Raw genomic sequence first — 27,309 nt, 5'->3', positions numbered from 1 at the left:
AAAGAAAACACTGGAATTTTGAGAGATTAAACCCAAATTTTATTCATTTTTTTAGCTTAGCAGTTCTGAGTGGTGTTCCTCTAAACTTTAAAATGAACTGAATAATGGAAAATGTTAGAAACTTCAGCTTATTCTCATGAATAACAAAATCTAAGTCATAGAAGTGAATACTATTTAAATTGTTAAAATGGGATATTGGATTGATTCCACTGTCTCTAGTGTTTTCAAATATGATACCATCATCTTATTAATAATAATTAGTAATTATACTTTCATAGTGATTCTAAATTAGGAGATACCATATTCTTATGTAGAGGATCATCATGAATGCTATACTGCTTTTGCATTAGGCATGTGGAGTGGGGAGAGGAAGAAATATTGGTTACTCCTCAGTATCCTTTGCCAGCTCCTCCACTTCTTCCCCATCTCTTGTTGGTAGGGTGCCCCAGGATTTTGTTATTGAACTTCTTTGCTATTTATTCATTCCCTAAATGTCATCTATATGTTGATAACTCCCATATTTGTCTCTCTAGTCTAGACCTTTCCATACTCATATATCAAATTACCTACTTGATTCATCCACTTTGATGTCTAATAGGCATCTTCTGATACCCTCCCCACCCTTCCCCTGACTAAACCAAGCCTTCCCCATCTCAGTAGCTGGTAACTGCGGCATTCCTCTGTCTTCACCTTTTTTTTTTTTTGTCATACCACATATGCAGTCCATTAGAAAGATGTGTTGACCAGTTCAGCCTTCAGTTTATATCCAGAATCTGACCCCTTCTTACCACTCTACCAGTGCCATGTTGGTTCAGCAGATGAATCTAAAATGTAAGTCAAGTCATGTCACTTATCAGCTCACATTCCTATGATGTCTCCTCATTTCTCCCAGAGTAAAAGCAAAGTCTTTATGATGGCCTCTAAGGCCCTTTGTCATCCAGGTTTTTATATACTATAAAATTGACTTAGCATATTTATCTGTCTATCTTCCCCAGCTAGAATTTAAGTGAGAAAAAGATCTTAAATTCATTGATGTGTCCCAAGTGCCTAGAATAGTACCTTGTATATAATATGCCCTCAAGTATTTGTTGAATGAATAGTGCAGCTTGTCTGTAAGAGTGTTATATCTAGGATTTAGAATTTTGAGATCCATATTTAATTCTTATCTCTGTTCTGAGATTATGTTGCTAGGAGATTCTAAATTTACATTAAAAAAATCTAAACTAGCCCATTTTGTGTCATCATGCCAATTGGAATTGGAAACATTTTAAAGATTTAATGTCATTTGAAATTATCCACTCCTAGATATGACTTAGAGAAGTGAAAATGGAAGAAGAAAGAAGGAAGCCCTGCTTGCTTTCAAGGTTCTCATATCTTGTCATTAAAGACTGCATTGCACAAACACGAGGTCCAGCTTCAATTCAGTCAGACTGTTGTTTCATAGAAGGTTCATTCTTTTAACTTTGCCAAAATAAACCTGAATTAGTAGCATCACGAGGACATATTTTAATCTTTGATCTCCATGTGACATTTGACACTGAGAACATCCCCCTTCTCGAAACTCCCTTCCCTGGATTCCCTGAAACCTTTCTTTCTGCCGATTCTGATCCTGCCTTTCTGGTCGGTTATTCTTGGTTATTTTTGGCGACTTTGCTTTTTTCCCTTTAAGTGTTTGTTTTGGCTAAGATTCTGCCCCCTTTCTACCTGCACACAGTCTTTGGGATGTTATTCACTCATGGCTTTACCACCTATGTACTGATAAATTTCAAGTCTTCCAGAATGCTAAACCTACTTTTGACTGCCTGCTGGATGTCTCCTAGATGTCCATAGGCATTTAAAATTCTACATTCTCCAAACATAGCTCATCTTTTCTGCAGACCTATTGCATCTGACCTTCTCCATTAGGGATGGCATGATGCAGTGCCCAGGTTGGAGTTCTTATAGTTCCCTCATTGAGTCTTGTGTATTAATTTCTATGTAGTCCCTTGAACTTGCTTTATGCTTTCCAATATAGAATACTGTTTGCAAGAAGTTATTTTGAAAAATCTTAGCTTTCATTAACAGTTTTCTAAAAGACCACCATTTCTTCTAGAGAAGAAAAGCAAAACAAAATATGTTTAAGCAACATTTTATAAAATGTAGGGCTTTTAAAAGATTGTTTCCCACTTTGGGAGGCTGAGGCGGTGGATCGCCTGAGGTCAGAAGTTCAAGACCAGCCTGGTCAACATGGTGAAACCCCGTCTCTAATAAATATACAAAAATTAGCCAGGCATGGTGATGGGTTCCTGTAATCCCAGATACTCGGGAGGCTGAGGCAGGAGAATTGCTTGAACCGGGGAGTTGCAGTGAGCCATGATCACACCGTTGCACTCCAGCCTGGGCAACAAGAGTAAAACTTCATCTTAGGAAAAAAAAAAAAAAAGATTGTTTCCAAGATGTACAATCTCTCAAACCTCAGATTTATCAATCAGCAATTTTGGAGGAGAATTTTGTGTTAGTTCTGTTGTTGTATTAATTGTTATTCTATACTTTGGAAGTAGTTCTCATATTACACTATTATTAGATACTTAAGAGGTGAAATCCATAAAGTTCTAAAATTCTGAATCTTTTAATAGCTCTTCCTGCTGCTGATGCTTTCTGTGATTACCATGTGGGCTGTTGGATACATATTGGACTTCAATTCAGATTCTTGGCTTTTAAAAGGATGTCTTCTAGTAACATTGTTTTTTCTGACATCTTTGTTTCCAAGGTGTGTATGTTAATTTTTGCAAGGCTGGTTATTGTGTTTCTGATTTTATTTCTTATTTCTGTTGTTGGTTAGCTGGAGTCATAAATTTTTATCATGCTGTAAATATTATTCACCATATAACAGCATCCTGAGGGTGGACGGGAAGAAAGAGCTTTGGTAGCATATGATTTGGCTGAAAGCAAATTGCTCAACCCAGTAACTTGGTTGACTTGACAGTTGGTGGAAAATAAATATCCTGGGTCACATTTTAATTGTTATTTTTGGTGAATGATGGGGAGATGTTTGTAATCATTTCATAATTATTCAAGATTTTGTAATCGTCTTGAAGCATTTTTGCTCATTTTTCAGAAATTTTGTTTCCTTTTTCTAAATTTATTTTAAGCTAGTTATTTTTGCTGTCAGTCATTTTTAGTTGAATTAAATTTTGGGAGGTTATAAAATGGTAAATACGGTATGGTTTTATTTTTAGGACAATATTTATATATGATTATATATAGTTAATGGTTAAGAGTCAGACTGCTTGAATTCAAGTCAAACTTTACCACATGACAGTCTGACGTTGAACAAGTTGCTATAAAATGAGGGTTAACTGTCGTGATAATACCTGCCTCATGGTTAACACATATAAATGCATAGAGCTATAGCTGACACTTAGTACTCAATAATCATATTACCCCCCCATCTCTTCTTCTCTCTTTCCTTTCTCAATAAAATGGCATCCAGTTCCTCAAATGAATATGGGTGTCATGCTTGGATTACTGTCATCCTCTCCTCACCTCCCATGTCCAACCCATTATCACGTGTTCCCTGCCTGCCTCTCTCCATCTCCACAACTCGCATCCTAGACCAAGTCTCCTCACAGGTCTCCTGACTTCTTATCCCCCTAGAGTTTACCCCCACTTAGCAATCAAGGGAGTCTTTTAAAAAGCAGGTAAGTTCTTTCTTTTCTCCCTGCTTAACGCCCTCTAGTAACTTTTTCTTGTACTCAGAACAAAATCCACACTCCTTGCCTATGGGATATTATGTGATTTATTCCCTCCCCAGCAACTTCCTCTCTTCCCCTTCTCCTCACTGCACTGTACATTCTTTCTCACACAGCAGGCTCATTCCCACCTGGGGCCTTGGCCCGCCCTTGGGTCTTTGTCTGAAGTATTCTGACACCTTATCTTTTCATAGCTGGATATGTCATTCAGGCCTCTCAGTTCAGCTGTCACCTGCTTAGTGAGGCCGTTCCCGACTGACGCTGCTGCATCCCTGTTTTATTTTCTTCTAGCACTTAATCACTTCCCTGCAATGTAAAGCCCATAAAAGCAGGAAACTTGTCTCTGCTGTTAAGCATTTTCATTCACTGAATGAAAGAAAAATGTAATGATGTTGATCCATAGAAAAGGATCTGAAAGGAAATATAGGGTTGCTCTTTGCATGTTATGATTATGAGTATTCCTCTGTCTTTCTGTTGATTGCCAACATTCTCTGGCATAAGCATGTCCTGCTTTTGTCATAAGAGCAAATGAAGTATTAGAGGAATCTTACTACTGTATCACCCAAGAGCGGGACAATAGTCTGGAAATGAATTAGAATATAAATGTAATGTGAAAACTCAAATTTCTGAAACATAGCAAAATGCCTAAAATTGTCTGCTATTCAGACAACTTGTAACTTAGAGATATTTATTCACTTTCCACTAATTGGATTAACTCATGCTCTAAATAAATTTTAAGCCAAATCACCAATGATCAGAGTCATCACTCCTTTTTCAGAGAGGAAGCAAGGGCTGGTAATATCTACTCGCCTAGGATAGGAACATTTGAGATTGTGTTTGGTTATTCGTTTATTGTAGTTGAAGCCTACATTATAAAAATGGGCACAATTCAAATGTGAGTCAAATGTATATGACAACTTTATTCATACATCCTTTATCTCTCATATTCCTCTATAGGGTCCCAATTTCATAGAGGAAAGCAACTGTAAACTATTATTATTATAGGGCAGTTGCTTATTGATCCAGGCTGTTAACCTGACACCTGTCAGGAATGGACACACAGTGGTAGAGACTCTTGTAAATTAATAGTTCATTGTATTATGTAATTGGTCAAATACGTTTTTTGCTGTAAGATCTCCGACAGACCACACCCTGGAGGTTGCAAGGGCTTAATTTGGCCTATTTTGGCAGCATGTTGAGCATCTAAAGTTTGGACTCTTTAGTTCTTCTCAAATATGAACTTATCATAATTCTGGTTATGATCCTGGTAGCTAATTTTTTTTAACCCTTCATACCTATTGTTAACCATTGTTTTTTCCTGGAATAAATTTTAAAATATATTCAGGTAAACTATATTCATGCATAAGATGTCTGTAGTGAGTACTTAGTGTAAAAGACATTTTCTTTTGAAACTGCAGTATTTTGGGTAAATTATATGTGGACCTCAAGTTGCCTGTGACCCAAGTGAGATTGTTAATATTCTGAATGCCAGTATCATTTTTAGCCTTTGCGTATCTTTTTATATGAAGTGTCTACTTCTTAAGCTGATTATAGGATGAATGTGCTTAAGATTGTGTGCATCTGTATGCTTCACAAATATCATTCTAGTCTCTGGAAGAAAGCTTGTTAAATGTAAAGGTGAATCTCTATATAAATTTTTGCATTATAGTGTATTTAAAAATATATGCCAAAAAAGAAATAAAAGTATATGTCTCAATAGAAATACAAAAGATTCATTGAAAATATATATTAAATTGCTGTAGATTAAATATTGTATGAGTTGGTTAGAAGAACTAGAACATACACTTCTTGAGAGTCATCGTGCTTTAGTTTTCTCATGTGTAAAATGGGGGGATAATGTTGCGTAACTCTGTTACCACATGGAAAGTGACACATAGTAAGCACTCAGTACGTGAAAGCTATTACTTTTGCTGCTGATATTATTATCACTACCATTATTATGTAGGGAAATTTAGAACTAAAATTAATACAAGTCATACTAATACCTTATATTTATCTTTTTTCTTTTAGGTTCTTGGTTGGGTATAAGAACCTTATATACTTACCAACAGCCTTTCTGCTAAGTTCCATTTTTTGGATATTTATGACTTGGTTCATCTTATTTTTTCCTGATATCCTTTAAGCATCAATTTTGATGCATATCTCATTTTGCCTTTAAAAAAGAGTAATGTCACTGTTAGGAATTTAGGTACTAGAAAAGGCCCAGGGAATGCAACTTATATTTGCATTCATTTAATGGTTCTAGATGAAGATGTTTAATGTTGAAAATCTACTTAATTTGAAAAGTAGTCTCAGAGTACATTATGGAAATGGTAAGTATCTAGTATTTATTACTCATAGGAGGGGAACAGTAGAATGTATTATTGTTTTACTTGTACCATAATTTGTTGGATTGTCTTGAGATTCCTTCAAGGTCAGATGTTTCTCATAACTTGGTCAGCAGTTACAGTTAATTTTAATACATTTTCTGAGTACCAAGATGGACTGCATGAAAGGGATATTGGGGAAAATATGGCTTCCTCAGTAATGGTAAGGGTTAGTGGTATTATCTAAGGCAATGATTCTCAATCCACAGTGAAAATAAATTTACTTTGCCACTCAACATATATGTAAAACAAAGACTGTACTCCTAATGTACTTTTTACCCTATGGTGTTATTTCATCCCATTTCCTTTGTAAAAAATTTTAATCACGGCCCATTTAATTCTTTCATGACCCACTAATGAATAGCAGCCTGAGATTAAAACAAAAACAAACAAAAAAAAACTCATTCAGGAAATAGGTTTATTACTTGAGGATCAGGGCCTAGGACCAAGTCCAACTTAGGGGTTTATTGTTCTCTTAGTGTTGACCAAGTCCTGTCACCTAGAAATGGGGAGGGGGTTACTTGGGCTCTAACCATTTATGACTTCAGGTAGGTGGAAGGCATTTTCAATCTTCCCACCTCTTGCCGGACTCCCTTCTTCCCTTCCAAGGAAGCTCTGATAGCCTTGCTTTGCTTATGGAGTAGGAGAAGAAGGAATGTTGTAGATGGAAATATACCTTTTAGTATATTCTTTCAAACTTCCACGTTACTTCTCTAGCATTTCCAAAAAGAAAGAACAGAGTGTTTATGGGAGGCATGCGTAAACTGAATTCAAGAATATTTTTTCCATAGGAATAAATGTGAAATGAGTTGGCCATGTGAGTTCTCAAAGTACATATGTCTACATCCATTATAGCGTATTTTTGCTTTAATTCTCCTTTTGATTTTTGAGCATTATCTCTAATATTTTTCAGATTTCTTTAAATGAATGGCATGGTCATTTGGCTTTTTTCAGATTTTATTATCTCTTGTTTGTCTCATAATTACTGATTTGGTGGCAGTTTTTTAAGCACTAACCTTATTACCACCACTTAATGAAGGCTTGGATGATATTATTATTACGATAGAAAAATACATGATATTATAAGTAGTCATGAGTGCATCAGATAACAGCACAGGATACAACAAAATCACTTGCAGAAGACCCAAGGCTCATAAATTCTAGGGTAATTGACATGATACAGAGGAAGGAAAGACAGCTGATATTTTTATTTACCAATCCATATGGCAGTGGAATAAAACAGTTTTAAAAATGTGTTTTGTGATAAATTTTTGAAATTTGAGAAACATGTCAGATTTTGCACAAAGCTTTTTCTATTGAATTATTTCAAATTTGTAGAATCAAAATTAACAAAAGAGAACTGATTTCCATAGCTAGACAGAATCTTAAGATGTTGGAATCAACAAGTTGGACTATTTTATTTGCTTGTACAACCTAAAGCCATTTGTTCTAGGCAACCATATGAACCTGCTACTTGTGAGGGCATGTAAGTCAGTAGGTGGCATACTTCACCATCAGAACAATGTTGTTCACACTAAATTTTAAATCTTGGAACTGCCTTGTGGATGAACTGAGATGCTGCCCTGGGTTTAAACTAGCTTTGTCTCAGGCTGCCATCTGGATTGAATAAGGGCATCTGCTTCCACAGATACTGGCCTATTAGGGGAAGATGTTCTGGGGCACTATGGAATAAGACAAAAGGATTTTGAGTTTTAGCTGTTTTTCAGACTAGTTATGTACCGTTGGGGCAAGGTACATAATTTCACCAAGCCTTAGTTTTTCTGTAAATTGGAGATAACAGAAACAAACTCATGGTGTGGCTGCAAGGATTACTATAAAGTGCTCACCAGAGTCCCCATGGCAAAATTGGTGTTCTATAAATATACCTAATATTTTGTTATTAGTTATTCTTATGAATAAAATCTAGATGGAAGGCTGCATGTTGAAACTAATTTCAAGGGCAATTCTAGGTTGGCTTCTAAGATGATCAGTTTCTTTTGGTACCTTTTATAAGTTCAGCAAGTAATGTCTTTGGCTTTTATGAGGGGGGATTGAGTACAATAAAATAGGACCTGATTGATGAATTTGAAGGTAAAATTCAAATCAGGAGATAAATGGTGGATCTCTGAATATTACGTTTGTGATATTGGCTGTAACTGTGTTAAGTTTAAGAGGGATAAATACATGTAAAGTCCCATACTGAGTTTCAGAAAATCAGCTGTACAAGTGCATGTTATGGTGAGCTATGACATAGCTTCTGGTCAAGTGCAAAGGAACCAGGAGCTTTGACTAAATGCTCAGTGTGGCTAGTGATGCCGCTGTCAAGGAAGCGAGTATATTCTCACATAGTATTACAAGGATTTGAGTGTCCAAGCAAAAGACAACAGCAGCTTCTCTGTTCTCTGCACTGGTGTTTGCTCTGTTTTGAATTATATCCTTTTAAAAGAGAGAATGATAAACGGGAGCATGAACAGAGGAACATGACCAGGAAACTGTTAAATAAGGACAGTGTTGCTATTTATCTTGGAAGTATGATCACTATCTTCCAGTTTCAAGTGTTTGGAAGTCTATCATTTGGAAGCCAATGCACTATGAGGAATGGGCACTCAACAAAAATGTATTGAACAAATGAGAGGATAAGCTTATGTAGATTAGATCTAAAAGACAGCTACAGTACAGATCTAAAGGATCTAATGAATGAAAATCAGTTGGTTGAAGTTAGAGAAAGGCAAATTTTAGCTCCGTTTTGAGAGGCTTAACTGTAAAAGTGTTACCAGCTTACTGGGAAGGCTGATGTGTCCGTAAACTATAGTCCAAGGTCTGAGTGCCACAAAAGCATTCTTAAATTCAGGGAAGGGAGAGAATCATTCTCTCTAGGGAATCAGAAAAGATTCCAAGGAAGGAGGGAAAATATAAGTTAGGTTTTAATGGCAGTTAGGACTTGGACACCCTAAAAGTGTGGTTTTAGAAGAAAATGAGAGGAAGTAGGGGACATTTTAGGTCAGTGAACCACACTGACAAGGGCACCGAAGCAAGGAATGTCTTCAGCTTTTATGTGAGGTGATAGGGTGCAATTCACTTCACTTGGAGAGTGGGGATACGGTGATTCCCCTGCCATTTGTTTTGTAAGTTAACCAAAATAGGAGCCAAAAAGTCAGTTCAGCATGCAGAATCATTGCATTATGAAACTGAAGGTATTTTTGAGAACTGAATGTATGTATTTTTGAGTCATATGTGTCAATCAGGATTTCATTAAAAAATTGTGATGTGATTCTTTAACAAAGGATCTTACCCTATGTACCTTTAATAGTGTCTTTCTGCAAACATGTACCTGATGTATAGGGAAATACTTTTATTTGGAATCTCTGAATCAACAGGGTTGTTTCTTTGGATGATTTTATTAATTCATTCTAAGTAAATGTTAAAATTGAATTTTACACAACTTCCCTGGACTCAACTCTTTCTTAAAGCTAGGCCCACCTGCAGATGAACTGTGATAAATTAAGCCAACAAGATTTATTCCTGCCTGTCTTAACCAGATGTGGTTGTGCTGTCTTTGTGGGTTAGAGCAGGGCTTCTTAAAGTTTAATGTGCATGTTGAAGCCCCTGGGGATTAAAACCCAGAGTCTGGTTCTGTAGGTCTAGGGTGGGTCCTGAAGTTCTATTTTTCTAACAGGCTCCCGGGTGAAGTTGTGTCTGCAGGTCTTTGGACAACACTTTGAATAGAAAGGGTTTAGAGTATTTTGTGGTCACTTTTTCCACATTGAAGTTTGGCACAGGATAGCACGGCAGAACCTTGGAAGGTGTAGACAGTTACTTTGTCAATAATTATTTCAATTGGGCAAGGACGGTTGGTTTATTTCTGGTCTTACTTGATTTACTGCTGCGTGTTCATTTGTCATTCCTTGGAGCAAAATTTTACTTATTATACAGATAATTTATATCACCTTAAAAACATTTCAATGCAGATAACATTTATCCATGAAACGCTTTTATCATAATTTATCCATAATATGTGACTTTCAATCATTTCACAAGGAGAGCAGTTTGTCTCTAAATTAACTCAGCCTAATAAAAGGATTTGTTACTAAACTTTCAGTGGGAAACTTCTGCAAACATGTATCTAATATATAGGGAAATACTTTTATTTGGAATCTCTGAATCAAGAGGGTTGTTTCTTTGAATGATTTTGCTAAAATGATCAAAGAATATTTTTCCAGATGCTCACAGGAGAGCCACAATTACACCATTAGAGATAAATTTATTTGGTCTTAAGTGTTTGTCACTTTTCAGGATGTTCCTCATAAGTTGCAACTATTCCTATCAGTATTTAATATGAGCTTCAACTAATAAGGAAGCATTAATTATTAGCCAAGTAGGAACAAATTCCAGTAGGATTAGAACATAGGATGGGAAGAGGTTTAGGGGCGGGGACATGTGTACATAAGGAAGGTGAAGTTCTTAGGCGCCAATGATGAAATTTGCTTACATGATAATTATATTATTTTTAAAGGAAGTTTGGTTTATTCCTTAACTTGGCTTTAACATTTAGCAGGAGCCCCTTTCTATTTCAGCTTCATTTTCAGCATAGTAGCCTTTCTGTACTTTTTCTATAAGACTTGGGCAACTGATCCAGGCTTCACTAAGGCTTCTGAAGAAGAAAAGAAAGTGGTGAGATTTCTTTGTTACTGATATTTTTAATAGGAGGGTTTGTAAACTTTAGAAAGTCATGTATGCAGATGTGTTGCTTTTTGTTATGGCTGCATGACATGGGGGGTGATATAGCAAAAATTAGATTTCCACTCTTACAGTTTTTTCGTTTATGTATATGAAAGTTTTAATACATATTTTTATTTTCTGTTAAAGTAATACCCCACCAAGACTTTTTCAGATGTGATTCCTTTTAGGAATATGATCTCCTGCTTCCTTGTAATAACATTTTCATAATGGTCATTTAGCTTACATTTCCCCACTTAATAAATGGAGAGTAACTAGTCAGTGACCAGGGAGAGTCCTTCTGCTTATTGGCTGAGGAAACGCCCCTTCTCTTCCTCAAATGTGAAGTTCTCAGATGACATGGCATGTTTTCCATTGCTCATGAATGTTTAGAAGTTGGAGAATGTTGTCTGTTACCTAAAGCCCGTGTTCCTGAAAGACCCAGCCCTTGGTGCTTGTAACTTTCAGTTTTGATGTATACTGGTGGGTTTTTCTTTTTTAATGGGTGTGTATATGTGCATATTTATTTTTCTCTAGCAGATCATAACTGTGAGATGATTGCCATTCACAGAGATGAGGTGATAGGCGGGAGTGATGGGGTGGTATAATTTTTACGCATCCTAATTTATTAGCTGTTGGTTGAAAATGCAACCTTGAAGAGTCACCTCATTTCAAGCACAGAATGATTTGGTGGCAAGTATTCCAAATTGCTTTTCTAACTACTTCAGCTTGGAGCAAGAGCTGTGAGAATGGTATATAACTGTGCATAATACATTTTCCAATAAAAAGTGATAATAGGTCAAACTTCATGTCTTTCAGAATATCATCACCCTTGCAGAAACTGGCTGTCTGGACTTCAGAACATTTTGTACATCATGTCTTGTGAGTTTTTTCTTTATAATTTTTTTCCATAGTGAGAGCAAATTCTTGGTAATGTTGCTCATGTAAGCATTTGTCAGATCTTCATGGTATATTTATACACCTTTGTTTTTACCCATTTCTAATTTTACATTCCTGTCTGAACAGCTTTCTGTCTTGAATATATGAAAGAATGATGTTTATAATCTCTTGAAGTTGTCTCTGGTTACATCTCTCTGTGGATTATCCATTGTGTGTTTTATTTGCTTTTCTCTGTCATGAAGCATATATTAGAACTAACTTCAAATCAGAGGCTCATAATGACCTTAGAAACCACTTAGTGAAACCTCTCATTTTGCAATTGAGGAATCAAGGGAGGAAGTAAATTCTCCCAAATTATTGGTGCCGCTAAAAATGGAACTTGGGTTTCCTTCTCTTAGTTCTGTGCTTATTTTGCTCTGTGGTACTGCCTCATTTCCACTTAGCCAGTGTGAACAGGCTCTGGAATTCAGATCCCACTGAGTGATGTCCTAATCAAAGTAGACATATGGAAGTAAATACTAATAAGGCATTCCACAGCCTCTGTGTGAATTGATGGTCTGTTTAGGATTTGTGCCAATGCCTTTGTGACCTCAAGTTAAAATTTTGCTTGTGATTTGTTACCACTTTGAGACACTGGTTTTTGCTTAGGCCTCTCTTGATTGCCCACTTAGATAAGGAAGCCATTAAGGTCACTCCATTGCCACGTATGCAACTCCTGTGTGGCTCGATATGATCAGCACTGCCTGTGGACTGGACGGTGCATAGGTGAGAGATTTAATTTTTCAATTACTACTATGAAGTTAAGCATATGTTTAGTTATGACTCGCAGAAAAAGTGGAAGGGCATCCTAGGGCTCCATTTTCAATATTCCAATAGCAATGAGCCCATACATCATTATTATGCTACAGGTAATATAGTATTTGCACATGCATCATTCTGTTTGGTAGCCACGGGCCTGTGAAGTAGACAGAAAAGGTGTTATCTCCAAATTACTTGTAAAAACGCTAGATCATAGAAGTTAAAACACTTAACTTACAGTGACACAACTAGTAATATGTAAACCTAGGTCTCCTGATTCCAGTGGGTGTTGTTCCTTCTGCCGGGTTTTGCTGCTTCAGGAGAAGGTCAGACCATGATGTAGTAGCTGAGGAGCATTTGTGTCATTAGCACTGAAACGCTCCCATCTCCAGCATTGAGAAGGCAGCTTGTGCAAGAGAAGACTTAGTTGCCTGGCCCTTCCCGCTTCCCTTCTGTAGAAGTTTCTCAGATTGTGGGTTGCCAGTCTTCGCATGTCCAGTAGCAACGTGTAAATTTATTGCTGCTCCTCATATTCGTTTTCTGTGTTCCCCCGATTAAGTCAATCCTTGATATTCAGAAGTGGTGCTTTTACAAACGTGTTACATGGGAGGAGGAAAGATGCAGGGTATGATTAGTCCAAAATCCTGCCTGGTTCCCTTCCTTCCATCACAGGATAGGACAGCCTAGAGCAGTGTTTGCTTAGTTAACTGTATTCTATTCCAGAAGTTTTACTTTTACAAACATGTTACATGGAAGGAAGAGACTATATGATTTGTTTAAATTCCTGCCTGCTTCTCTTCCTTCCATCATAGGATAGGCCAGCCTAGAGCAGTGTTTGCTTAGTTAACTTTATTCTATTCCAAAAAAGTATCTTCTTTTAAGTAAGTAATTAATAAATAATAGTTCAGTTAACATAGACAGTTGACTGTGACATATCAGAAATGTGTGGTTTGATTTAATGGTACTTAAAAGCAAAGCAACAGCTTTATTTCTGTTTTACTTTGGTGAAGACTTTTGACAGGAAAGTGGTTAAGGAGGTCTTATGTTGAAAATCAGAAGAAACGAAAATATTAAGTATTTTTTTTTCTTTTTTCTTTAGGTTTTGGCAATCATCACTATTACATATTCTTCTTGTTTTTCCTTTCCATGGTATGTGGCTGGATTATATATGGATCTTTCATCTGTAAGTGTAAATTTTTCTTACAACAAGCACATACACCTACACCCATTTCTACTTTTCCTTGTAAACCGTTGTATATCACATTCTGGCTGGGTGACTATAAACCATACCCCTAATAAGAACAAAGCAAATGCCTCTAAGACTCCCTCAGCTGCAAGAAATACAAGATGAGGTTAGTTCTCAGTACTTTAGGAAAAAAATGTGATAAATTTGAGAAGTGGTCAAAAATAGAAATTCATTTAAGGCAAATACAGATTTGCTCCCCAGTGAAGAGGGAAAGTCAGTTGCTGAAGTAGAAAGTAGGAGGTGATAAGTAAATAAAAAAATGTTTTAAAAAAGTCAGTGGTAGAGAGGTTGGGGGATAGTTGTCCAGTCGTTAAGGAAGAAACCTCTGAAAGCACATGCCATTTGGTAAGTATCAAGTTGAAACTGAGAACTGATGGGAATACTAACAGTTAAAAGGTTGGAAATAGTAACTTGGAAGAAAACATTAGATCACTTATTCTGTGGCCCTGAGGAATGAAAAAAGCTTTCAGTAGCAGTTTAAAAGAGTATATAGGGTCTCACATAGAGAATGACAGCCAGCTGTTTTGAGGTGGTTGACTAAGAAGGACAGGGTTTAAATTGAAGCAAGAAGAATCTTGGCTATCTCTTAAGAATTGCATGATTACATTTTTCAGACCTTGGAAATAGGTTACCTAACTGGAAAAACCTATGGTGTTTGTAGTTTATTTATTTGGACTTTAACTGTTTATTATTTATTTGTTTTGAAGGCTTTGGGAGAATTGGGCTCTAAACACAGAGGCTTCGCTTCTAATCTGTTTCCATCCACCCTCCTGTTATGTTCTTGGTCAAATCTTAGACTCTACCAGTAGAGTACTGGTTTGTTGCTTGAGCTGAAGTCTGGGGTAATTCCGAAAGACATTAAGAATGTTTTTTTCCCCTAAGCATCCTAAGCCCAGTACACATACACTTTTTTCCTCTCTTTCTCTCTTCTGTGTCTCTGTCTCTCTTTAGTTTAAAATTTTTGTTAGTTTTTGAAAGGCAATTCTTTGTACACTTGCCCCCCCAGCCTCCCAGTTTCCCTCCCTAGAAATATCAAGTATTACAAATTTTGTTTTGTTTGGGGTTTCATTTTTAGAGATTATTAACTAGTATCTATGTGTAATGAGTTAATTTTTGCCTTGCCATAGGCATGGAGGGCTTCAGTTACCTTGTCAGACCCTTTCCTACCTGACCCCTTGGGTGTCTTTGATCAGTAGGCAATGCTTTTGTAGCTAAATATAACTGTCACCATGTTAAATAGGTCTAGTAGAAGGCTGTAATCTCTGAGCTCAGTTCTTGCCAAAGACCACCAGTAACCCTGAGCATTCTATTTTTATTTTAATTAATTTTAATTTTATTTGTTTGTTTTTTGCTTATTTATTTACATATTTTTTGAGACAGGGTCTCACTCTGTTGCCCAGACTGGAATGCAGCGGCACAATCATGGCTCACTGCAGCCTTAACTTTTTGTGCTCAAGTGATGATCCTCCTACCTTGGCCTCCCAAATAGCTGGGACTACAGGTGCCTGTCACGATGTCCAGTTAATTTTTAAATTTTTTGTGGAGATGGCATCTTCACCATGTTGTCCAGGCTGGTCTCAAGCTCCACGCCTCAAGTGCTTCTCCTGCCTCAGCTTCCCAAAGTGCCGGGATTACAAACATGAAGTACTGCACCTGGCCAGCATTCGATTTTTAAAACTTCTTAGATTATGTCTTATGGTGTAAAAAATAAAAGAGTTTTTGACAGTGCTTGTTTCTATTGAGAAAGCTTCCTTTCAAAGCCTGACAGTAAAGCATATTCCTGGAAAACCTTTGTAAGTTGGCACATGGACCAACTTGTCTCTTGGACTGAATCCTATGGGAGAGGAGCCAGAGTTTACACCTCTCCTGCCTCTCCTCTCTTCTCTCTCTTCACTAAAAATAGTCACCTTTGTTTGCATCTATGACCAGCATAAGACTGTATTGATAAGGACAGAAGCGATTTTTCATCACATTCAATCTTTCCAAGTTAGTTTTTTATTACACATGTTGATTCTTCCCTCCTCTTTGTCTTTTTTCTCTGGCTGTGAACCAATTTTCATATTACATTTTGTTTCATAAGAACAGTCCCACCTTATATTCACTTACAACTGTATAAACTAACTGAGTGTATTTTGTTACCTTTATTCCATTTATATTCCAGCAATATTTCTTTACACTGAATGAGGGTATTGTGTCATTTATTATTATTTCACAGACAAAACATGAACTTGTGCTCCATTTCTCTAATGAGGCCTCACTGTTATCCCACCTCCCTTGTTTACCATTAATGCTGTATTGCTAGAGCCCTGCTCTATACTCTCCTTCTCATGTGATCCAATAGCTGCTACTTCTGTACAGCCTCCATCCATTTCATCTTTTGTAAGGTCTGTTTACAAGGTGGACAGTAAGTGACTCCAAAAGTGTCCTCTTCTACAAGTTACAGAAAGAAATATTTTAGATTACCATCAGGAAGAACTCTGTAACTATCAGAGCCATCTAAAGATGAAAATGATTGACTTGGAATGATATGAGTTCCTTACCATTAGCCATTGGCCAGCTGATAAGAATGTATTAGCACAAATTAAAGTGTTACATTGCATAAGATAATGTATATGACAACTTGCTGTCATATCTTTGATGTTAAATCTGAAAACCAGTATTCTGAAAACTTCAGTGTGAGATCATGCTGTGTTATCAAAAGAATTCCCAGAAGGGAGCAGTAGAAACCCATAAACTGAAAGAAAATAGACATTCTTTCCCACTCAACAGCTGTTTTCTCCACCTACTGTTGGAAATTATATTCTTTTTTGTGATATCAGGTGCATGAGATGCATCTTTCTTTGCTGTCCTAATGAGACGCTCTAGAGAGAGTGTAATTTGCCTTAACTTGTACCTTGATTGCTACTCTGTGATGATTGGTCTTAGAATGCTTCTGGCATATATTCATGAAAGATGGTTGGGAATCAGAGACTTAAAGAGAAAAAAAAAAAGTAGATTTTTAGGATTTAAAGGTACAGTTGACAGGAAAGTCATGGACTCATTTTCTTCCCGTCCCTGGAGGTCTTCAGAGCAGCATTGGAAAAATGTCCAAAACTATTTATCAAATTGTCAGAGGCATTTATGAAACCTCGAGGTGCAAATCGACAGAATTCTCTTTTAAAAATAATTCACCTTTTATGCATGGCCAGGGTGCCTGTAAAAGTCATTGAATTTACATAACCTTGAAGATCTGTTCCCTTGTTTCTGCTGCCTCCTGTGTGTATTTCTCCTTACTGCTGCTCCTAGCTACATGGGTTAGGAGGTTAATATGAAAGGTCATAGTAAAGTTCTTTAATTGGCACACCTGGGGAGAAACTGAGCTGTGACAATCTGAGTTTTGCTCTATATTCTTTTCCCAGGAGTGTCTGTCTTGTGAGTCTCTTCATCTGGCCTTTCTTCCTCTGCAGATTTAGTTATGGTGTCAGTGCAGAAGTATACCCATGCCTAGCTCCCTGCATGCTATTAGATTGTATTCTGATGACATCTAGGTGCTTACGGGATATCTTGTGCCCACAGCAATGGCCGGTTCATCTGAACCCTTAATAAGAGTTTATATTCAGTCCTGTAATAGACCCATAGTTGCTATAAACATGAATATGGTAGGGAATGTTCTGAACAAATTGTTAACTTCAAGATAGTGTATCTTATGCTGAATGCAGATTTTAGTAAAGATTTTATGGACTCTTTTTGTTATTCCTTCACTGTCAACTACTTATACAGTGTTATCATAGCCTCAATTAACATTAAGCCACCATTTTGTCATCTTTAGTTTTTGAGCTGTCATGTGGAAAATGAAACCTTAAAATTGAATCATGATCTGTGCCATACTTTCTCTTCTCCCTACACAGAACTGCAGTGATTTTATCTTCTTGGAGACTGATAACTAGTTTATTGCCTGTTTTTTGTTTTTTTTTTTTTTGGTGAATTCACAGATTGGTCCAATCATTGTGCCACAACATTCAAAGAAGATGGATTATGGACTTACCTCAATCAGATTGTGGCCTGTTCCCCTTGGGTTTTATATATCTTGATGCTAGCAACTTTCCATTTCTCATGGTCAACATTTTTATTATTAAATCAACTCTTTCAGGTATTTATTTCTCTTCTTATAATGGCTTTGAGTAAAATTTCCAAAACTTGTAGGGAGATAGACTTGAATTTAAAATCAGAAGATGTACATTCTGTTTTTACCTCTGTCACTGACTCTGTGGGTCTAGCCATGTCATTTAACCACACTTGAATTTCAGGTATTTTGTCTGTAAAATGAGGACAATAATGCCTATCTACTACATTAAACCACAAAATGGTTTAAAGGTTAGCATAATAAATTATTGGAGTTTAACCTAGGAGTTACCTAATCTGACCTCTTTATTTTATAGATAGAAGTATAGAAAGGTAAATTGAATTGCTCAAGGTCACCCAGTGTGTGGCAAAATCAGAACTGGAAACTTGGGTCTTCTGACAGTCCCATTCGAGGGCTTTTTCCATTGTACAGTTAAATTATATGTTGTGTGTAAGCATAGTATAAGCTGTAAACCATCATGCAAACGTGAGAAGATTGTTTTCCCTCAGTTTTTCCAACCCTGTTTGTTACCTTTATTACTGTGCAGTGTTTAAATGGATGAGAGTGGAAAGAAATGAAAAATACATCACTAACCAATGGTCATAGTAATTACATTTTCAGAGAAGGCCATGGCCATTAGAAAGTTCAAGCTCCAGGGCAGTAGTCACCTTCAGCTTTCTCCAAAGCTTTAGTCCCTTCCCTGCTGCCTTCCAACCCCTATGAGCCTAACCTAATTCTCATGATTGCTGTGTCCTGCCCACGTGGAATGGGAAGCAGGTGGTCATCAGTCTGAGTCAATTACTGTAAGACCTCAAAAAATTAGAGCATTACTCAACCAAAGCAAAGTGTATTCCACTTTTATGGGAAAGTAATCAATCTCAAAATAATAATGATGATAATAATAACAAGAAGAGAAGGAAGGGAGGGAGGGAAAAAGAAAGAAATAAAAGAGAAGAAAGAAAAGAGAAAAAAGAAAAAGAAAAAAATGTTTAGGGATGAAATTGAATTAATAATATTGACTAAACTGAGGTTTCTGAACATTCCTCTCAATCTCCTATCACTCTGACATCAATAGACTCCGGCAGCAAGAATAGATACTAGCATCTGTGATAATATTATCATTTGTAATACCTAGTATTTATAATGCTTTGAGACATCATTTCTAATTATCTTTCTTTTTTTCTGGAATCTTAGAATAAGTACAAGTATATGAGGTGATAATATCCTTAATTTTTTAGAAAAAGGTCAGTAAGGCAAAAAATGGATTCAAAGTTTCAGATAATTTCAAAAGGAAGAATTCAGAACAAAGCTGTTTTCTTAATGAACAAAACAATCCAGTTCTTTGAAAACGTTTGTTTCCTGAGTGCTCCGGGTAGTCGCGGCTTTGACTGTAGCAAGTCAAGCTAAGTGTTTAGGTGTTGGTTAGGAGCATGGGCTTTATTCTCACACTGACCAAGGAGTCAGTACCAGCTCTCCCACTCTAAGCTGTGTGGCCTTGAATCAGTTACTTCATCTCTCTAATCCTCTGCATTAGGTATTTGATTTTATTTATTTATTTATTTATTTATTTATTTATTTATTTATTGAGACAGAGTTTTACTCTTTTGCCCATGCTGGAGTGCAGTGGCAGGATCTCCGCTCACTGCAACCTCCGCCTTCCCATTTCAAGTGATTCTCCTGCCTCAGCCTCCCAAGTTGCTGGGATTACAGGTGCCCGCCACTACGCCTGGCTAATTTTTGTGTTTTTAGTAGAGATGGGGTTTCACCACATTGGCCAGGCTGCTCTCGAACTCCTGACCTCATGATCCACCCGCCTCGGCCTCCCAAAGCACTGGGATTACAGGCATGAGCCACCACACCCTGCCGCGTTAGGTATTTTAAATAGATTATCTCAAATCCTTAAAAAATATGATGAGGGTGGTATGGTGAGCTGTTTTACAGATAAGGAACTTGAGGTTTAAATGAGATGACTCTGAATAGTTATGGTTTTTCATGATTTAAGAATTTTTAAGTTTCCTTAATTCTCAGTCTTCCCCACGTTTTTGGAATTAAATGTTCTTTACTTCTGATTAACTTTTTCTTTGACCCTTTTCAAGGAGATACTAAAGAGAACACACAAGTTGAGATAATTGCACTAATACCGATCTTATATTGTTTTATCTAAAAGTTGCACACTGAATGTGCTGAAAATTAAACATTACCATATGCCATAGCTTGAATTAATATAGCAATTATTTCACAACTCTAAGTCAATGTATAGTTCTTTCTTGAAGGTTAATAAAAATTAGACAATTAAACAATTACAAAATGCCCAGCTACTAGATTTATGTGGGAGAGTATAGTTTAAGGCTGCTGCATCTCTGCATCACCATGATCGTTGATTAGAAAGCTGGGGGATATTGTCTTTAGGGGACTACTGAATGTTTGCCAGTGTCCTGTGATGTACTGCTAAGAGTGATGGAGCTACGATGTGGGATTTTTCATGTACCTTCCACCCTTCTTTTTCAGATTGCCTTTCTGGGCCTGACCTCCCATGAGAGAATCAGCCTGCTGAAGCAGAGCAAGCATATGAAACAGACATTGTCCCTCAGGAAGACACCATACAAGTAAATGAGACCTGTTTTGGACACTGAGTCCTGTGGAAGATCCCTAGTCACTGGTTTCCTAAGCTGGTGCCACTGCCCATGGCCTTGTTGCTGTTCTCTAACTTGCCTTCTAGTACAGTTGATCCCCCTTTTCTTAGAGAAGATTTAGTGATGGGGTGAGTGGTAAAGTCGTGAGCCCCAAGGTGGTAAGAATTTGAGAGTTAGTTTACTGGACACAGCACAAATAGTAAGTGACTTTGAAGTTTTGCCAAAGTGGGGAATCTCTCCAGTCAAGCCACATGGTCACGAGGTTGTTTGTTGCTGGCGTGGAGTCGATGTGAGATAATTGAGTGTATGGCTGAGGGAGCCAGCCACAAGGTGCTCTAAGTGTTTGCTTGTGTGTTTGCCAGGATTTTCAGCCTGGCTTTCTATCACCAGTAATTCTTCTAGCCCTATGTTGAATGTGCCGACTTGTACCAGGGAGAAGCCAATTTTTCAGGTTTGGATTTGTTCCCCCTGGAGCATTTGGTTGTATGAAACACGTTTTCAGTTGAAAATGAGAGTATGTGTAGAAAGACCTTCGTCTTATGATATGAAAGATCGGACTTTGAAGCTTATCTCCCTGCCACTTATGGCAGGGTCTTGGAAACTGGGAGTGCTGCAGAGGTGACCCAGAGCCCTCTGGGGATTTGAACGTTCACTGCATATCTCATGAGCAGTCTATTTTAAAGCATGCTCTTGGTACAAGATGAAACTGTTAGGCTGTTAGACAAGGGGATCAGAGACTGGAATATGACTACAATGTGTATTTAGGAGATGAGAGAAATTGACTTAATTGGGAAGAGATGGCTCAAGCAGTGGGGAGTGGAGAGGAGTGTAAACTTGTGATGATAGTTTCACATTGACAGTGATAATAAAGTCCCTTTCTTTGTAGCTTAACCAGAGGAATAAATATTTACTCCACTAAACTATGGAAGCCTGTGGTAGAGTTGGAATTTGAAGCTGAGCCTTGAGAGATGTGGGGCAGGGCACAATGGAGTTGGGAGGCAGGAAGGGCATTCCAAGCCCTAGAGAAGAGTCTGAATAGAGGGACACATGAGAGCTCTAGAGCACGTTTGCTGAGTGATGGCAGCATCAACTAGAGGAACTCAACGGAAAACTGAGTCCCGCCCAAACCAAAGATTTTACTTGTTTTCCTCCCCTAAGTTACTTTTACTCCATACAGTAGTCACCCTTTCTCCACGAGGGATATGTTCCAAGAACCCCAATGGATGCCTGAAACTGCAGATAGTACTGAACTCTGTATATACCATGTTATTTAAGTCTGATAACCCAACAGGCAGGTAGTGTAGACAGAGTGGAAACACCAGACAAAGGGATGATTTCTGTTCCAGGCGGACAGAGCTGGATGGCGTGAGATTTCATCATGCTCCTCAGAACGGGAGGCAATTTAAAGCTTATTAATTGTTTATTTCTGGAATTTTTCATTTTAATATTTTTGGGCTGCTGTTGACCACAGGTAACTGAAACTGAAACCAAGGGGAAGGGGACACTAACTAGCTTTTGAGGCAGGCCCTATAAATTTCTAGCATGTGTCCCCACTGCCACCCCATCAACTCCACATAGCCCTCTTCCCAGGAAGTTGCCCTCTGAGTAGTGTTGGTCCTTTAGTGGCAGCAATACCATCATCCCCATGCAGAACACAATCTTCTAAACGCAGTCATGCCCATGGACAGGTGTGTTTTGATGTGTGTAAGGGATTGGGTTGGGCCTTAAAAGATAGAACATATGCGTAAAAATGAGCATTTCTCATAACTGGAATAGATAGTAGTACTTCCGAAATTTAAAGGAGAAAAAATGATGCCTAAGACAGTGTAGTCAGGAAAGCTCCAGTGGAAATGTGGACGTTGGCCTGGGCCTTGAGAACTGGTAGGACTTGAAAGGATAAGGGGGTTCCTGAGCTAAGTGTAGAGCAGTGTTCGTTCCAGGCCCACACAGCTATGATCGTGGGAAAAACAGAACCAGAGTGCACAGGGAGCTAGAACTTGAGGGATACACTGTATAGAGCCTTGAATACAAAGAGGAGGAATGTTTTTTGAGCCTCTAGGCAGAGGAATGTCTTTAAAGGGTTTTGATTGGGAAGTGAGGCGCTATGACTATATCAGGGTTTTTGGAGGACAACAGTCTGCAATATGCAAGATGAATTAAAAGGAATTGAGACAGAGAATTCATTTAGAGAGTTACTTACAAGGTTTAGGGAAAATCCCATCTTGTTGATTAAGTTGTTCTGGCCTATGTGGCCTTTGAGGTAATCAGGTCTGAATTAGGGAAGTAGGAATAGAAAGAAAGAAACTTATTGATGTCAGTGGCCAGTCCATTAAGTGGGGAATCCAAAATGAAGTGATGACGAAAAGCCCAATTAAGTTACTGAGCAGAAGCCAGGAATCTCAAAATACAGATTAAGGTCCAGAAATAGGTTTCAGTTTTAAGGTCCCAGAAGCCCAGGAACTATCTGATTTACCCCTGGATTTCTGCAAGATGTTCAAAGGACATTGTACCTTATAGATTCTCCATGAATGTTTGTCAAGCTACACAGGAAATATAGTAAGACATATTCTCTTTTTTTTTTTTTTCTTGGCAGCCTTGGATTCATGCAGAACCTGGCAGATTTCTTTCAGTGTGGCTGCTTTGGCTTGGTGAAGCCCTGTGTGGTAGATTGGACGTCGCAGTACACCATGGTCTTTCACCCAGCCAGGGAGAAGGTTCTTCGCTCAGTATGAAGAAAAGCAACCCAAAACTCTCAATCTGATTTGTTTTTGTTTATGTTGATGCCCTATAGTTTGAAAGTAATGTAAAGATTTAGAGTTCACCTAAGTCCAAAGGAAAACACTGGTGGTTTTTTAAAGCCATTGGGTAAAAAAAGTTCTCAATAAAGGCACTACAATTTTTTAGATTTAGAAAGATGGACTTTTCTGATAAATCTTGGCAGACATCTAAAAAAAAAACATTTTTCACAAGAAAACGCAAGTTACTTTTTTTGGAAATAATACTCACTGATTATGGATAAAATGGAGTATTTTCAGATGCTATATTGGCTGTTTCAAAATAGTACTATTCTTTAAACTTGTAATTGTTGCTAAGTTATTTGTCTTTGTTGTATCTATAAATATGTAAAAAATATTTAAATAGATGTACCTGTTTTGCTTTCACACTTAATAAAAAAAAAATTTTTTTTGTAGTTGAGACTTGGTTTCTGACACTTAACACTTCTAGAGTCTTAAATTAAGATGTACATAGGACACAAAGAAATTAGTTCACAATTCCAGGAATAAGTTGAGATTATGATTAATACCAGTAAGCAAGATTTAATTTGATTTTTCATCTTACTTAGAAAAGAGAACATAGAAAGTCTTAAATTTTAATTACAACTTAGTAACCTCAAAATATTAGACTGGTATGACTATAATTACTAGTTCTACAGGAACTGTAGAATCCCTTGTTCTACAGGAAATGCTAATTCAACTTTAACTCTAGTATAGTAACTCTAGTATAGTATTTATACACCCCTGGGCATGCCACCTTCCTGCTGAACAACCTCCCTTGAGTTTCTGTTGCTCTTGGGGTAAAAGCAGAAATTCTCATTGTGCCCGACAAAGCCTTGAAGCATATGATCCTGTTTTGTTTAGCATTGTCAGTGGATCACGTTGTACTCTAATCATGTTGGCCTTTCATTTCAAAGATCCATTCTTTCTTCTACCAGAGATAAGAGATGCAGATAAGGAAACTAAAGCCAAAGAAGTTTTTATCTTCTCCAGGGTCACAGAGATACTAAGTGGGGCTGCCACTCTACAGTCCCAATCACCTAGAATATTGCGTGACACATAGTATTTGTTCAAAAAATATTAGAATTTGTTGAACTAATTTCAGGGTTTTAAGCAAGAGAGGAAGCTATCAGAATTGTGTTTGAAGACTGTGCTGCTCAATTGGGGTACAGAAGAGCTTTTTCAAGGTATATTCTTTCTCCCTTCTTCTCTCACCAGCTCCTACCAAGTTAGTATTGTGATCCAAATGGTCCAGAGACTTTAGATCAGAGTCACAGGGCCAGGGTGAGTGTCTGGGGCTCACAGTTTAAAATTCAGTTTCTCCATCTCAGACCTTTCACATCAGTCTCTGGGGAGAGAGTGCTGGAATCCTAATGATTCTTACATGTGCACAATACTGTTTGAGAATCATTTACTTAAGGAACCTTACATTCTCCATTCTCTACATTGTGAAAAGTTATTTTTTTAAGTTTGAGAATCACTGTTTAATCGGTATGCAGTTGTAGTGGTAAAGAGACCAGATTCTAGGGACCCTGGGTTTGAATCTTTGACCTGCTAATTACTGCATAAGTTACTTTTAATCCCTTTGGGCAAATGACATAAATCTCTAGAGCTTCAGTTTCCTCATTTGGATTATGTAGATAATAATAGTAAATACTTTGAAATGTCATTATGTGAATTAAATGTGTCAGTGTTTAAAAGTGCTTAGAATTATACTTGGCATATAGTAAATGTTCAATAAATGCTGGCTATTAATTTAGAAGTCTAACAGAAAACTGATTACAGGAAAGATAAGCTAGAGGTAGAGAAATGCACCGAATCCACCCTTCCGTGCTCTGTGTTGTATGTTCTAGGGCTAGAATTCTGCAAGCTACAGTCTCCCTGCAAGACTTCCCACTAAAGTCTGCCAGCAGACTGCAAGGAGGAGCAGAATAGGGACTTATTTCATTCTTGCCAGCTATTCCTCTCAGTGTTGCTCCAGCGGTGGCCCTTCGCCCTGCAATGACATTTGGAACCAGTGTCCAACTCTTCTTCTTCCCAAAACCTACTTCATCGTGCCCTGTTAGAAGCACTAGCAATAACCAGGCAGGGCTCTCTTCTTTGACATCTGACTTCTGCCCCGGGAGACTTCTCTGGGCATCTGAATTATGATAACCCATCTCTTCTCTTCGTTTCCCTAGCCCCAGGAGTGGTAGCTGCCTCTAGCAATTACTATCTCTGTGTTAGGTCAGTGTGTTCCCTTTTTACTTTTTCAAAAATAACAGCACCTGTTTAGCTAATTCACTCTACTATATTCTCTTTATTAAAATAACTAGTGTGGTTTCTATTTTTCTGGTGAAACTTGACAGATACAGAATATTAGAAATAAGCTGTTATTGATGGTCTAGGCAAGAAGTAATGAAGGCCTGAAGCAAGATGACGACAGTGGCACAGAGGAGACCCAGCAGGCCCAGATCACTGATTGGATGCGGGGAGTAAAAGAGGAGCCAAAGATGGCTTTGAAATGTTGAACCCAATGAATGAGAGGATGAAGATGCTACTCAGAAATAAGGAACACAGTGCGGGGAGACTAGGTGAGGAGTTTGGTGGCTGGGATCTACTGAGTTTGAGGTACTCGCAGGCTCTCCAGTGGGAAAGTCTAGAAGGCAACTGAAAAGAGGCCAGGACATAGATAGGAACCATCTACATAGATGGATAAGATTGTCACAGGGGAGAGGTAGAAAATAAATGAAAATGGAGAGTCACCTTCCTCACATGGAAAGATGTATGCTAAAAAGAGACCAAAGATAAGAACTAATGCGAACGAACAGACTAAAAAGTGAGAGAAAGGAGAAGGGCAGGAGCAAGAGCTTATGGGATATAGATTTAGGGAGCTAGAGAAGGAAGAAGTAACTAAAAGGAGATCGAGTAGGAGGACAACACAGTAGTGTCAGCCAGGCGCATTGCAACTCCTGTAATCCTAGCATTTTGGGAGGCCAAGGTGGGCAGATCACCTGAGGTTGGGAGTTTGAGACCAACCTGACCAACATGGAGAAACCCCATCTCTACTAAAAATTCAAAATGAGCTGGGCGTGGTGGCACATGCCTGTAATCCCAGCTACTTGGGAGGCTGAGGCAGGAGAATCGCTTGAACCCGGGAGGTGGAGGTTGCGGTGAGCCGAGTTTGTGTCATTGCCCTCTATCCTGGGCAACAAGAGGGAAACTCCATCTCAAAAAATAATAATAGTGTCATAGAATCAAGGGAGGATTCATTTCAGAGAGGAAGCAGTCAATTGGCAGGAACTAAGGAGCGGCTTGAGCAGAAGTTGAGAATAGCTGACGAAAGACAAAAGAGTTTGTGATTAAGAGGTTATTAGTAGGGCCAGGCGCGGTGGGGATTGGCAAATCACTTTAGGCCAGGAGTTCGAGATCAGCCTGGCCAACATGGTGGAAACCCCATCTCTACTAAAAATACAAAAATTAGCCAGGCGTGGTGGTGCGTGCCTGTAATCCTAGCTACTCAGGAAGCTGAGGCAAGAGAATCACTTGAACCCAGGAGGCAGAGGTTGCAGTGAGCTGAGATCATGCCATTGCACTATAGCCTGGGCAACAGAGCGAGACTCCATCTCAAAAAAAAAAAAAAAAAAAAAAAAAAGAGGTTATTAGTGACCTCAGTTATTAGTGGTGGTTGAGGATGTAGAGTAGGGGCAAGGAAGACTAAAGAATCTAAAAGACTCTTTAAACTCTAGACTAAGTGGAATCTAGTATTACAGTTTGGCTCTGAAAGGAGAAAGAAGGCAGTAGCTTGTGGCATAATAGCAAGGTTTAGTCTGTTTTATTTTAAATCCAAGATAAACCCAATCATGTTTTTCAGGGCCAGGGGAATGTGACTGTTATGCTATTTTGCCATAACTTCATTCCTTTCTTCAAATATCTGTATAGACACATTGGAGACAGCAAATTTGAATCTCTTTCGCAAATATCAGGCAAAATCTTGATCATGCCCCCTGTGACTTAGGATGGATGCTGGCGCCGTGAGAGTG

General features: G+C 38.0%; 1 protein-coding gene across 4 annotated transcripts in view; it reads left to right on the top strand.

Moving 5' to 3' along the window:
* The window catches only part of ZDHHC13 (zinc finger DHHC-type palmitoyltransferase 13), a 53,179-nt gene extending 29,476 nt beyond the window's left edge, over positions 1-23,703 (top strand). For all 4 annotated transcript variants that reach the window (XM_077964844.1, XM_077964842.1, XM_077964840.1 and 1 more), the window contains 9 exons: positions 2,616-2,749; positions 5,763-5,865; positions 10,667-10,789; positions 11,654-11,716; positions 12,406-12,499; positions 13,632-13,715; positions 17,750-17,907; positions 20,389-20,486; positions 23,107-23,703. In XM_077964844.1, the coding sequence (XP_077820970.1) occupies positions 2,616-2,749; positions 5,763-5,865; positions 10,667-10,789; positions 11,654-11,716; positions 12,406-12,499; positions 13,632-13,715; positions 17,750-17,907; positions 20,389-20,486; positions 23,107-23,245 (996 nt within the window). In that variant the 3' untranslated portion in view covers positions 23,246-23,703. The remainder of the gene's footprint in view (positions 1-2,615; positions 2,750-5,762; positions 5,866-10,666; positions 10,790-11,653; positions 11,717-12,405; positions 12,500-13,631; positions 13,716-17,749; positions 17,908-20,388; positions 20,487-23,106) is intronic.
* Positions 23,704-27,309: the final 3,606 nt, after the last annotated feature.

Source organism: Macaca mulatta, chromosome 14, assembly GCF_049350105.2.
Source record: "Macaca mulatta isolate MMU2019108-1 chromosome 14, T2T-MMU8v2.0, whole genome shotgun sequence".
In the NCBI taxonomy this organism is placed as follows: Eukaryota; Metazoa; Chordata; class Mammalia; order Primates; family Cercopithecidae; genus Macaca; species Macaca mulatta.
This window is presented reverse-complemented; position numbering and strand designations above follow the sequence as displayed.